Source organism: Euleptes europaea, chromosome 18, assembly GCF_029931775.1.
Source record: "Euleptes europaea isolate rEulEur1 chromosome 18, rEulEur1.hap1, whole genome shotgun sequence".
Classification (NCBI taxonomy): domain Eukaryota; kingdom Metazoa; phylum Chordata; class Lepidosauria; order Squamata; family Sphaerodactylidae; genus Euleptes; species Euleptes europaea.
The window spans coordinates 30,183,847-30,198,417 of NC_079329.1; the positions used below are offsets into that span (position 1 = coordinate 30,183,847).

Consider the following 14,571-nt stretch of genomic DNA (forward strand, 5'->3'; position numbering starts at 1 on the left):
AAAAGCATTTACTCCCCTGCCAACATGTGCATTTTTATCTACCCACCTTTGTTTCAAGCCTCTTTTCAGAAGTCACTAGTTAAAGGACCACATATCGGGATAATAAAAAGGCTACCGCATTTTTCTCTGGCATTATTAAGCATGGCAGTATTCATTAAACCTTGTTGCAATGACAAGTTCATTGCCGTGCTGAAGGAGAGACATCCAATCTGGCATGATATTCAGTGTTTGTGGATTAGATCACAGAAGTGATCAAACTGAAATGCAAAGCCACCCAGGTGAAAATTACAAGGTTGGCCTTCCAAACAAGCTCACACAGACAGCTTCCAGACAGAACAGCAATGAGTTGGGCTGCCTGAGATTGTTAAAAATAATAACAATAATCATAATTCCCTTTAGCAAGTTGTTGCTAAATGAATCTGGGTAAACCCACAGAGTATGGAGAAACACCCAGTGCAAAGGTATAAATAAAGATCACTGGAGTGAAGGAAGTGGAGATGTGATCCCAGCATCTTCCTTGCTCCAATTTTATTGCTGTTTTGGAGAGAATCCTCAAGTAGCCATTACCATGAGCACCAGCTATAGCTTCAAGCAGAGAACAAGCTGTTCTAGCAGTGGTGGTGGTGGAGGTGGTGGTGGTGGCAAGAACAGTGGTGGGAGAACTTCTGGTGGTAGTGGTGGTGGAGGAGGGTCCTCTTCGGTCTCCTCTAAAAGATGTACCTCCTCTGTGAGCAGCAACCAAGGGGTTTCTGGTGGAAGTTATGGCGGAGGAATATCCAGATGTAATGCTGGAGGGGGAATATGCCACAGCATATCTGGAGGATTTAGTAGTGGTAGTTTTGGTGGTGGCTTTGGTGGAGGTGGCTTTGGCGGAAGTGGCTTTGGTGGGGAAGATGCTGGATTGCTCTCCGGCAATGAGAAGTCTACTATGCAGAACCTCAATGACCGCTTGGCCCGTTATATGGACAAGGTGCGAGACTTGGAAGCAGAAAACAATCAGTTCGAGCACTTAATCAGAGAGTGGTACCAGAAGCATGGTCAGAGTACTTCAGCAAAGGACTACAGCTGTTATTACAGTGAGATTGACAAGCTCGTTGAGGAGGTAGGACTTCTTCTTTCCATACTGTTATAACTCTGAGAAAGTGTCTTTGTTAAAGATCTGAGGACATCTAGTGAATTGGGCTATGCAATAAAAATAGAGATCAACTCCAAAGAAAGAGGAATGGCTGGTTAAAGTTAAAGAAATATATATTTTAATTAAGCTAACAGCATATCAGAAAAACAGAGATACAATAAGATTGGATGCAGTATGGTCATATACAATAAGTAAAATAAAGAATTTCATAAATAAGGGCAGGAAAGAGGAATGCATTGCGCTCAGTCAGGACGTAATGATGAATATGAAGATATAGAAATAAGCTGTAGCATGGGAGACTTGATCTTATTTTATTATGTATATATGTATATATTGTATTTTAAATTACAAAGACTGTCAGTAATTCTGCATTTTTTTAGTTGTTATTGTCATTGGTTTTTTCCTAATAAAATTAAAAAAGAAATAGAGATCATGGAGTTGGTGAGCAGATGGCAAGGGATGTGCCACAGTCATCTGCCCATCACCCATTCTCATCTATCTGGCCTATACACTAGTAACATTGCACACACTCACACACACACACACACACACACACACACACACACACACACCGGGCCTACATATTGCACTGAGCTAAAACTGGTTTCTAAGAGGGAAGGCGGCATGGTATGGCTCTATCTTGGTAGCTAAACAGGGTCAGTACTTGGATGGGAGACCACCAAGGAAGGCTCTACAGAGGAAGGCAACAGCCAACCACCTCTGCTTCTCTCTTGCCTTGAAAGTCCCTTGCTGGGGTTGCCATAAGTCGGTTGTGACTTGACGATGACGACCCTTTTATATGCAAAACCAGTTTCTACCAAGGAGCATTACAATGGAAGAGCTGCTTTTTTGGTCTTTCTTCAAGAGGGTACAATTTTATCTGCAGACACAGAGGTAGGACTACAGATAATGGATCTGCATTCATCACTTTGCAAACGCAAAGGGAACACATTTGGCAGCCCATGAAGTTGTGCTCCGGAATGGGCATAAACAGAGGTTCTGAATGAATTCTGAATTCTGAATTCATGTCATAGTGGGTTGTGGAACCCTTGGCAGTCCTCATGTTTTATGCACAAATTGCAACCTCTTTGTCGGAAAAACTGCCTTTTTTGTCACTGATTGCAAATAAAACCACATGATATGCAGGGCATTTTAAATTAGGAGCTGATTTAATTTCATTTTAAAATGGAGCATCCTGGCCCTGACCGAATTTGCATCAACCTATGGCTGCTATTAACTGCTATCAGGAGATCATAGCTTGGTCATACTCTGCATTCTAACTGTACAATTGCTGCTCTATTACTATTAATACATATTACTCTAGAATACGTGCTATGTTGACTTCATAGCAGCATTTCCCCCCTATTTTAAAGCCCAAAGGTTTCTAGCAGTTTCTATTACTTTCCATTTATATAGCATTTTGGGTGTTCAAAATGTCTCTTTACATAAATTATCATGTTGTAAAACAGCTTTGCAAAAGTAAAGCCACAATTATTATCCCCACTGTACAGATTGAAGGCTAAAGCAGTGAGAGGGAATGGATTCCATGTTCTACACTTTTTTATGCTCCTAGCTTATTTATGATGACTTTTTATTACTGATCATTTTTATACTTTTGTTTTTTATGATGTTCTTGTATTGTTGTGAAGTGATTTGAACGAGTCTCTCTAAGAGCCCATTCCTGAGGGGGGAGTAGGGTTGCCAGGTCCCTCTTTGCCACTGGTGGGAGATTTTTGGGGCGGAGCCTGAGGAGGGCGGGGTTTGGGGAGGAGAGGGGCTTCAATGCCATAGAGTTCAATTGCCAAAGCGGCCATTTTTCTCCAGATGATCTGATCTCTATCGGCTGGAGATCAGTTGAATTAGCAGGAGATCTCCTGCTACTACCTGGCAGTTACTACATTGCATTCCTTACTAGAGAACTGCAAGGACCCGGTGAGGTTCTTCTTAGAGATAAGCCCGTTTGCGGGCGACTGGGAGCCGTTGCGCCATAAAACTGCTGATGAAGCCCCTAGGGGCAAAAACGCGGAAGCACAATCCGGAAGGCGTTCCGACTATTTTTTCTGGCAGCTTTCATTTTTTCTGCTGAAGAAGATGTCAATCTCACAAAACTGTTCTTTGCACAATTAAGCCTAGCAGGCGAAGGAAGTAACTTATTTGTTAACGTACTACCAAAATTGATAGAGCCTTGGTGCCTATAAGAGACTGTAATTTGTGTATAGCTTGTCTGTCGTTTGATTGTCATTTATATTCACATAGGTGGTGGTAGTTACACTGTAATATTTGATAGTATCCTTTGTATAAATTTTAGTACTTTGCAATACTTTTGGAGCCCTGTGCTATTGTTTTTCTCAACTACCTGGCAGTTGGCAACCCTAAGGGGGAGCGAACCGTGGCGGCCAGGTCGGCACAGCTGAGAAGCCTCTTCAGAGGCTTCCCGGCCACCGTGGAGGGGGAAAAAAACCTGTTTTTCCAAAATAAAAACAGGGGAAAGGGCTCCCCCCCCCCCCCGCATAGGGGAAAGTGGGCCTGCGCCACAGGTGGTGCAGGACCGCCAACATCCTGGGAGGCATTTCCAGGGTGAAAGGGGTTTGTAAGCTGCCCAAAGGCAGCTCCGCACCCCTTGGATGTCCCGGGAACACCAGTGCGGGGATTTGCGCTGGGAGAACACCATTGGAAGGCCCTGCCAGCAGCCAAGCCCTATTCTGTGGCATCCTGGGGCCAGTGGGGATGCCCTCCCGGGATGACTGAGCACTTATGCCGCCGCAGGGTCACATCAACTTAGGGCTGCCAGGTCCCTCTTTTCCATCAGCGGGAGTATTTTGGGGCAGAGCCTGAGGAGGACAGGGTTTGGGGAGGAGAGGGACCTCAATGCCATAGAGTCCAATTGGCAAAATGGCCATTTTCTCCAGGTGAACTGACCTCTGTCGGCTGAAGATCAGTTGTAATAGCTGGAGATCTCCAGCTAGTACCTGGAAGTTGGCAACCCTACGTCAGCTCCGAAGCCAATTCACCCATCCCTTCAGGAATGCACAGTAAAAGTGACATATGCATTTTCTAAATATTTATATAAATAACCAAGCCACTAAGGGAGATTGTGGCAGAGGAAGCATTAGAACCTGGTACCACCAGCATAGTGGCTCATAGCCACTATTCCACAGCAGTAGAGTTGCCGAATTCAGAAATGCCTGGAGATTTGAGGGTGAAGTCTGGAGTCCACCTTCCAAAGTAGCCATTTTCTCCAGGAGAAGTGGAATAAATGGTTTTTTAAATAAATAAATAAGCAATATATGTAGTCTGGAGATCAGTTGTAATTCCAGGAGATCTCAAGTCCCCACCTGGAGGTTGGCAACCTTAGTTGGGAAATACCTGGATATTTGGGGCATCCAGCCCAGGGACGGTGGGGTTTTGGGAGGTAAGGGAACTCAGCAGGGTATAATGTCATAAAGTCCACCTTCCAAAAAAAGCCATTTTCTGCAGGGGAACTGTTCTTGGTCAACTGGAGATCAACTGTAATAATGGGAGATCTCCAGGTGCCACCTGGAGGTTGGCAACCCTACACAGCTGATCTGTTCCTTCTGAAGAGCTTTGTACAGATCTATGGATTTTTGAACTGGACCAAAGCATTTCCATAGGCGCAAGGATGTTGGCAGAGAATGAGTCTCTCCTAGGGTTGCCAACCTGCAGATGGTGGCTGGTGATCTCCCTCTATTACAACTGATCTCCAGGCGACAAAGATCAGTTCATCAGGAGAAAATGGCTGTTTTGGAAGGTGGACTCTATGGCATTCTACCCCCTTAAAGCCCCTCTTCTCCCCAAACCCCACCTTCCTCAGGCTCTACCCCCAAAATCTCCAGGTATTTCCAGAGCTGGCAACCCTAATCTCTCCCCTCTCCCCACCTGTGGCAGTCTGAACTACTCTGTATTTCTCAAGGAGGCAAGAAAATTGTGCTCCATGAGCAGATAACATAAGAACACAAGAAAGGCCCTGCTGGATCAGACCAAGGCCCATCAAGTGCAGCAGTCTGTTCACACAGTGGCCAACCAGTTGCCTCTAGGAAGCCACAAACAAGACAACTGCAGCAGCACCATCCTGCCTGTGTTCCACCGCACCCAAAATAATAGGCATGCTCCTCTGATACTAGAGAGAATAGGTATGCAGCATGACTAATATCCATTCTAACAGCCATGAATACCCCTCTCCTCCATGAATATGTCCACTCCCCTCTTAAAGCCCTCCAAGCTGATATCGTTGTGGAATCTCTGCTCTGGATACAAGCTGTGGCCTACTAGGGTTGCCAACCTCCAGGCATTAGCTGGAGATCTCCTGCTATTACAACTGATCTCCAGCTAAAAGATCAGTTGACCTGGAGAAAATGGCTGCTTTGGCAATTGGACTCCATGGCACTGAAGTCCCTCTCCTCCCCAAACCCTGCCCTCCTTAGGCTCTACCCCAAAAAACTCCCGCCGGTGGCGAAGAGGGCCTGGCAACCCTATGGCCTACCCAACCAAACCGGGTACTTACTGTGTGTGGAGTCTCCAGAATGTCAGCTTTTGATCCATGCTTTTTTAAAAAAAACGATGTTGGGGTGGGCATTTCTGCACTTTGTACCACCAGGGAAAACATAATATCCTGGACCTTTAGTAATAATCTGCACTCTTTCCTATCTTGCAGCTGATTTCTGAAGCAGGGGAGACGAACAAGGTCATGTTGGACATCGATAACACAAAGATGGCAATTGATGACTTCAAGATGAAGTAAATCCACCATCTTTTCAGTTGTTTACCACTTTCTTCCTACTCACAAATTTCGTATGACTGAAGTGGGCAGGGGGGAACTGAAGGTAGATGGCGTGAAGAATGGTAAAACTCCAGTAAAGTCAAAAACATGCAAGAGTTTTACGCTTTCTAGCATCCATAGGTCCTCTGAAGATGCCCCCCAAACCCACGCCCACAACTAAAAAATGACCAGAAGTTCAGCAACAATCGCTAAGGAATGGGTTGGAAGCCTTCAGTTTTGTAGTGAATTAAATAAGAACTGAAGTGATAAACATGTTGTGTTTCTGCTCTTGTTGGGGAGGGGGTTCCCTTCAGATAATATCTAAGCATGAAAGTCAGAGAGAAGCTGCCTTCCTTGCAAATGTATTCATTTATAGTACAGCAAAATTACTTTGCTGAATGGCCATTTTTGGCAAATAGAGACCCCCCCCCCAATATACCCAAGGGGTCCCTTGTTGAACCTGTGGGTAGTTTTAGAATTTTGCGAACAGGCAGTGGGCACCAGAGCAAAATGGCTGCCAAAGGGGGTGGAGCCAATCACAAAATCCTGCTATGGGGATGAGCCTCATCACAAAACGATAAGAGGTTCCACAAAATGTTAAGCGGTACCAAGCTAAGCATCTTCCGGATTTGTAAGCTGTTGTTTCTGAATGGGTGCTGCCTGCAGACACAAAAGTGATGTTCTTTGGGTGTTTCTGAAGCATCCCCTACTCCAGTGGTTCCCAACCTGGGATACACATACCCTAGGGCAGTGATGGCGAACCTTTTAGAGACCGAGTGCCCAAACTGCAACCAAAAACCCACTTATTTATCGCCGAGTGCCAATGCGGCAATTTAACCTGAATACCACCCCCAGAGGGGGCCCAGAGGGAGAGGCTAGGGTTGCCAAGTTCCTCTTCGCCATGAGTGGGAGGTTTTTGGGGTGGCGCCTGAGGAGGGCGGGGTTTGGGGAAGGACTTCAGTGCCATAGAGTCCAATTGCCAAAGTGGCAATTTTTTCCAGGGGAACTGATCTCTATTGGTTGGAGATCACCTGTAATAGCAGATCTCCAGCTAGTACCTGGAGATAGGGCTGTCAAAAAAAAAAATTCGGTACAGTTCGGATTCGGCCAAATATGACCCTTGTGGGTTCGGTACGTGCTGAAGTCCGAACTCCCCCGCTTCGGATCCCCGGTAATTCGGGGGGATCCGGAGTTCGGGGGAGAATTCGGCCCCAGCGCGCCTTCAGAGGGATTCCCTGAAGGCGCGTGGGGGCCCTTTAAACTGATCTGAGCCTCCCAGCTGGGAGGCGCAGATCAGTTTAAAGGGCAGCCCGCCCCCCTTCAGCGGGCTCCGCTGGAGAGGCTCGGGCTGCCCTTTAAACTGATCTGAGCCTCCCAGCTGGGAGGCGCAGGTCAGTTTAAAGGGCAGCCCGCTCCTCTCCAGCGTAGCCCGCTGAAGGGGGGCGGGCTGCCCTTTAAACTCTGTGCCTCCCAGCTGGGAGGCTCAGATGAGTTTAAAGGGCAGCCCACCCCCCTTCAGGGGGCTCCGCTGAAGGGGGGCCGAATTTGCCGAATTTATTCACGAACTCCCAAACTCGCTGAATTCGGCCCCCCCGGTTGCCCGCCAGTTTTGAGTTCGGATCCGTCCGAACAGAAAATCACCGAATCAGGGGAAATTTGGTTGATTTTCAGTTCGGACCGAACCGAATTGACAGCCCTACCTGGAGATTGGCAACTAGTTCCTTAGTGTTTTCTCTCTACATATCAAGACAAATGGAAAGGTGTTTGGAGGATGGCTTGTGGGCACTTCAAAGGTGGAATAGGACTGCACGCCCCTCCGCCCGCACAGACCCAGAGGGTGCCGGAGAAGCCGCTGGAGGGAAAGAAGGAAGGAAGGAAGGAAGGAAAGAAGGGAAGGGAGGGGGAAAGGGAAGGAAGGGAGGGAGAGAAAGAAAGAAAAAGAGAGAGAAAGGGAGAAAGAAATGGAGCAAGGGAGAGAAAGAAAAGGACAGAGGGAGACAGAAAAAGAAAGAGGCCATTTATGCATGGGAGGTTTTGCCTTGGATTTGCCACTCGGTGGGGCGCGGCGGCAGGCTTGTGAGAGGCGAGCAGGGTGGGGCAGAGGGCGCCTCCTTCGCACCCACCGACCAGCCATGCCCCTCCGCCCGCACAGGCCCAGAGGGCGCCGGAGAAGCCGCCGGCCATGCCGAGTGTGAGCGCTCGGCTTCTATTCCCCGCTCTCCCACCCGCCTGGCTGGCCGCGCACGCTCCAGCGGCGGCAATGGTGGCAGCTTCTGTGGGAGAGACCGGGGGCCACCGCCAATCATGTCGGAGGTTCCCCACCCCTGGGCTACAGCCTCCCCTATCCGGGGTGGGGCAGAGCCGGAAAGGCCAGCGGCTTGGAGGAACCGTGCGTGCCGGCAGAAAGGGCTACGCGTGCCGGAAGTGGCACCCGTGCCATAGGTTCGCCAACACGGCCCTAGGGGTACAACCCAGGACATTTAGGGTAAGCGAAAAAAATTGAATAATGGCGGGGAAAGGCATTTGAAATAACAGCAACTATATTGATTACAAACATTTTGGTAACATGAGGGGGTACAATTTATGGAAATGGGCTGCCAAGGGGTACACAAGTGAAAAAAGGTTGGCAACCACTGTCCTACTCCAATGAAGTGGATGAAAGCCAGGATTACTCTTTGCTTTGGGGAATAATCAAATGGGCATCACGACAGCCACAGAGACCATGACAGGGATTGTTGCGGTATCCAAAGGAAACTGGAAGGCCATCATCGTAGCAACAAAATAAAATAAAAACGTTGTTAAAAGGAATTTTTTTAAAAAGTATATGAATATCAAAATCAGATAAAAAGTAATGTTGGTAGCCAAAGAGTTTTGTTGCAAATTAAAAAAAAAACAACAGTAAATTGGACAATTATAGGACTTTGAGACTAACCAGCTTGTTTGCTTTGCTTGTTGTGTATTAGATATGAGACTGAATGTGGCCTGCACCAAAGTGTGGAGGCTGATCTGAATGGATTACGTCCACTTTTGGATAAGCTGACGTTGGATAAATCTGACCTGGAAATACAGTATGAGTCTTTGCAAGAGGAGCTGATTCATCTCAAGAAGAACCATGATGAGGTAGGATCTTCCCATACACCCCTATCTGGAATGAAATCTGTGGTTTTTAAAATAAATATGTACAGTAGGGTCTATGAATACATACAACTTTCTCTCTGCACAGGGTTATTTCAATCTTAATTCCAGTACAACACCTATTTATTTGTTCACTAGATACAGGAAGAAAGGGTATAGTATTTAGATATTTATACCCCACCTTTCTTCCCAGTGGGGATCCAAAGTGGCTAACAATCTCCTCTCCTTCATTTTATCCTTACAATAACAACCCTGTGAGGTAGGTTATGCTGAGCAAATGTCTGATCCAAGGTCACTCAGAGAGCTTCCATGGCTAGGGTTGCCAACCTCCGGGTTCTAGCTGGAGATCTCCTGCTATTACAAGTGATCTCCAGCCGATAGAGAAATCCAGAAATGAACTGGCAGCTGATGTAGCTGCCTCCAAATCATGGATCAAAGATACAATAGATGAATTAAACTAAGGACCATGACTTTGTTAACTAACATAGCTCATCTTCAACAGCAAATACGGTCATCCAACTTCCTTTTTGTGAATGTGGGTTACCTGCTACTAAGATACTACTTAGTATCTTAGTAGCAGGTAACCCACATTAGGAAACTACTTGAATTGCTTGTGAAGAGTGGCGGTTTCTAATTTGGAGAACCAGATTTGATTTCCAACTCCTCCACATGAAGCCTGCTGGGTGACCTACAGTGCATTCCTGAGCCATGCCGGCAGCCAGGACCAAAGCCTTCAGGAGGCCGGTGAAGGCCTGCACTGGTGCAAGGGCCCACAGCGTTGGCGTCTGGGCGACGTACGCTGGCATTTGTGGCTCCAGCTCCGATATGCAAGGCCAGTCGCCGGTTGCCGGCTGCTGCCGTGGCAGCGCCAGGCCCGGCTGCCGTTACGGCTCAGGAACCCTTTTTTGGCCGAGACATGCCACCTTTTAGGTTGCACAGATTTTTTGCACCAGGCAGAGGTTTCGGCAGTGCCAAAACCTCCTTAGCAGGCAGCACCGCTGCGTTGCCTCTTAAGCCTGGCACAGGCATTCTGCTCAGGAATGCACAGCTAGTCACAGTTCTTTCAGAACTCTCTCAGTCTCACCTACCTCACCAGGTGCCTGTTGTTGGGAGGGGAATTGTAAGCTGCTTCGAGACTCCTAACAATAGAGAAAAGCAGGGCATAAAAACCAACTCTTCTTCTTCACCTGCAAACCAGCAGGGCTAAGGAACAGTATTCAATGAATGTTGGCAGCAAGAAGAAAATGTGCCTGACTTGGATCTTAAATTCAGTCTATAGAGCCCCCATGAATTCTAACCTTACCCTCACCATATGCCTTGAGGTCTGGAAACCCATGAATGATTGTGGGTAGTGATTCCCCAAGCCATTCGTGGGTTTCCAGTCCTCAAGGCTTCACATCTTCTTTGTGCATGGTTAGAGCAGGATTATGCTAAGGAAATGCAGGTCTGAATTGGCTCAGAAATGGTACATCTTTGATGATGTTTTTTGGGCCTATAGATAAAGAAAAGTGCAAAATCACAGACTGGTGGGGATGTCACTGTTGAGGTGGATTCGAATTCTGGCCCCGATCTGAAAAAGCAACTGGATGAGATGAGATGCGAATATGAACAGATCATCGCAGACAACCGGAGGGAGGTTGAAGCATGGTATGAAAGCAAGGTGAGTTACTCTCAGCAGAGCATGCGTAGGGTGAAAGCCTGGTTGGGGGAGTGGGGACTCCATTGGCAGTCTGGCCAGTGTGAAAAGGGGAAAGATAACTGATTTCTAGTGCAACACGAACTATCTATGGGTTCCCTTTTGATTGCCAGAAGACTGGTGTGTGTGTGGGTGGGAAAGTGCATGATTAGCAGGACTTATTGCCACTGGATGTCTACAAGAGGCCGTAATCACATGAAACATCTTTTCCCCCCACAAAAAAGCCTGAAATACACCCCTTCCCCCAATTTGGTTTGTTTTTTAACATCCAACCTGATGAAGAGTTCTTGAGAACTCAAAAGCTTCCATACTGTTTTGTGTCACAAGGCTTGTTGCTTATTTTTAGCTTTTGCTTTGGACTAGGGATGCCAGCCTCCAGGTGGGACCTGGAAATCCCATGGAATTACAGCTCATCTCCAGACTACAGAGATCAGTTCCCCTGGAGAATATGGATGCTTTGTGGGATGGGCTCTGTGGCATTGTACCCCACTGACGTCTCTGTCTTCCCCAGGCTCCATCCCCAACCCTCTAAGAGTTTCCCAACCTGGATCTGGCAACCCTACCCCCCATACCCCCGGTGGCCAGGAGGAACCTAGCAACCCTACTTTGGGTTGATGTGGCCACTGAGAAGTTCTGTTCACCAACTTAAACATTTTTGACCATCACTGCCTATTTGCAGGGAACCTTGGGTTGCCAACTCTGGCTTGGGAAATTCCTGGAAATTTTTAGCAGGAGCCTGGGGAAGGTGGAATTTGGAGCAGGGAGTGATCTCAGCAGGAACATGATTCCAGAGTCTGACCTCTGAAGTTGCCATTTCCTCCAGGGGAAATCTGTAGATGAGTTGTAGTTCCCTGAGATCTCCAGGTCCCACCTGGAGGATGGCATCCCTTGCTCAGCTGCAGTTCTGTGATGGTGCGAGGGGGGAGGTGCTAGAGATTGCGAACTGAAAAATTGTAACATTCACACCAGACTGCATTCCCAAGATACAACAAAAATAAGTATGTAGTATAACCCCCCCCCCAAAAGGGGTTGCCATAAGTCGGCTGCAACTTGATGGCACTTTACACACACATATACACACTGTCAGTGTGAGGGGAAACTGCATGTCCTTTCTTCCTATCACCAAACTGCAGCCTCCAAACCGTCTTATAGATGAAAGCAGAGGCTGGATTTAAGATCTGGAATAAGAGTTGTGAAGTACTATGCATGCATAAAGTATTATAGAAACAATATCAACACAATTTGTAATGTTTGTAGTGATGTAATACAAAAAGAATACTACTATTCCAAACGATCTTGTCCAGATTTTTTTTTAAAATAATGGTACTTAATATAGTTATGAAAAGTTTTTTTTAAACCCATCCATTGTTCAAAACACCAGCACTGGCCACTGGGAAATAATAACTATGGGGATTTCATTTTGGGTTGTCTCATCATAGGGCAAAGCTGTTAAAGACGTTTTGAAGATAGGGTCACCATAAGTCAGAAGCAACTCAACATCTCATAACTCACATCCAGATTTGCCCAGTGTGTAATTTCCCCATGTTGCACATGTTACAATAAGGCTGGTAACATTTTGGGATGCTTTTGTTGTGGAATCTGTGCCACTTGTGCAAGGACCTCATTGTGGGCCTCTGTTTGCATTTTCCAGATGGAAGAGGTGCGCCAACAAGTGACTTCGAGCTCCCAGGAGATTGACAGCAGCCAGAAGGAAGCTGCAGACCTCAGGCGGGAATATCAAACCCTGGAGATCGAACTGCAGTCCCACCTCAGCATGGTACGTGACAGTTTTGGGTCTGGTATTCTGATTCTGTATGGTAGTCTGTCTGCAGTGGTACCCAGTTCCAATTGCTAAGGTGCTGCACTGGGACCTAATTTCCTTTCTGGGCATGCTACCATGCTGGTAGTGGAATGGGAATGTGGACTTCCTCATTCTGCTTGTGGCACGGCTGGTCAATGCACCCCAATATCCTCTGCCATGACACAGAAGCTTCCGGAGTTTGTTCTCAATACATGCGGACAACAGCATCATCCATAGAGTTGCCAGGTCCCTCTTCGCCACCGGCGGGAGATTTTTGAGGCGGAGCCTGAGGAGGGCAGGGTTTGGGGAGGGGAGGGACTTCAATGCCATAGAGTTCAATTGCCAAAGCGGCCATTTTTTTCCAGGTGATCTGATCTCTATTGGCTGGAGATGAGTTGAATTAGCAGGAGATCTCCTGCTACTACCTGGCAGTTGGCAACCCTAATCATCCAGGAATCATGCTTTATCCATGGCATGGTGGGAAAGATACCCTACACAAACTTGAGTTACAGCTCTCCTCTCTGGCCAGGTGAAATTGGAAAGGCAGGATGAGGAACTGGAGGACAAGCCAAGCCAGGTCACACCCCCAGCCATTTCATGTCTTGCTTCTGCCAGACAGGAGGAGGACTAAGGTGAAATAGTTCTGTTGCCTCTCCTTGGGAGCGATTTTCATCCTCCATCCGTCTTGGCCTCTTCTGGAGTGTGTGGACCCAGAGGGATGTTTGTTGATCAGAGTGTCTTTAGAACTGTGGGGGTAGGGCAGATATTGAGAGCAGAATTAGAGGCACATAAAGCAGGTTGCCTTATGTTTGTGGGCTTGCCTAGAGGTACCTGGTTGTCCACTGTGTGAAGAGACTGCTGGAATTGATGGGCCTTGGTCTGATCCAGCAGGGCTTTTCTTATGTTCTTATGCTGCGAGGTTCCTTCTACTGACGGATGACTCTAGTTCTTGCCAAACACTGGTGACAAACTTGTGTCTGGACTATACCACTTCACACTGATGGTGGAGTTCACATGATGGAATTTTTCCTCCTCCTTTTCACAAAAAAAGACTGGCATGTCAAGGAGAAGGCTAATCTAGAACTCTTCTCTTCCCACCCCCATCATCTGGTAGTCTGCTTATGCTGGTTATGTTAGGGGTCCACTTTGTTAGGGGTCCACCTGCTTTAATGTAGAGCAGAAACAGGCTTACCGCTTCATGGAAAAAGGTCTATATTTATTCCCCCGCCCTTTAAAAGCTTTTCATTTGTCTCTCCATGTCAGCTCCAGTCTTTGCAAAACAACCTGAACGACACGGAAGGCCGCTACGGCATGCTGTTGCAACAGATAGCGAGCCAGATGGAACCGGTGGAAGCAGAGCTGGCGGGTATCAAGTGCGAGATCCAGCAGCAGAACCAGGAGTATCAGACACTTCTCGGCATTAAGGGCCGTCTGGAGCAGGAGATCGCCCAATACCACCAGTTGCTCGAGGAGGGAAAGCACCTTGCGTAAGTAGATTTTATGAAGCTATCTCTCCTTCAGGTAATATTAAGATTGCTCATTGATGCTCCCAAGAGTGAGAAAACATAGCCCTTGAGAACAGGGCCAGTATCGGCCCTTACGAGTGGACTCAGAACTGTTTCAAGCCTGTGGCGACCACCCCATCACTCAGGGAGGCGTTTATTGTCTCCAGCTTAGTACTTAGCTGAATTAATTTATCTCATCATTTGTCAGATTTGGAACATTGATTGACAGACTTGAAACATTTACACTGGCAGCAACGTGGATTATTCAACTTGTCAGACTCTCAAATTTTACAGTTCCCCATCCCGCCCCCTTAAAATTTCTAATACAAAAGCAAACATGACTGGGAATCCTGGAAACATTGGATTGGAAGACAGTGGGTTTTATCCAACAACACAATTCCCCGAAACGTCAGAGTTCAGAAAAGGGAGTGGTGATTTCTCATCATTGCCAGTCTCACTACCCTCCAAAATTACCCATTTTACGGGTTCAGAGAGTCCACTGCCCTCCCAAATTAATTTCCT

The 14,571-nt window shown here is 47.1% G+C and overlaps 1 protein-coding gene across 1 annotated transcript; it reads left to right on the top strand.

The window, feature by feature from the left end:
* Positions 1 to 568: 568 nt before the first annotated feature.
* On the top strand, positions 569 to 14,035 carry LOC130490970 (keratin, type I cytoskeletal 10-like). The gene is made up of 6 exons (XM_056864792.1): positions 569 to 1,102; positions 5,808 to 5,890; positions 8,876 to 9,032; positions 10,546 to 10,707; positions 12,395 to 12,520; positions 13,808 to 14,035. Exons 1-6 carry the CDS (start codon positions 569 to 571, stop codon positions 14,033 to 14,035), a joined length of 1,290 nt encoding a protein of 429 aa, XP_056720770.1.
* The last annotated feature ends 536 nt before the right edge of the window (positions 14,036 to 14,571 follow it).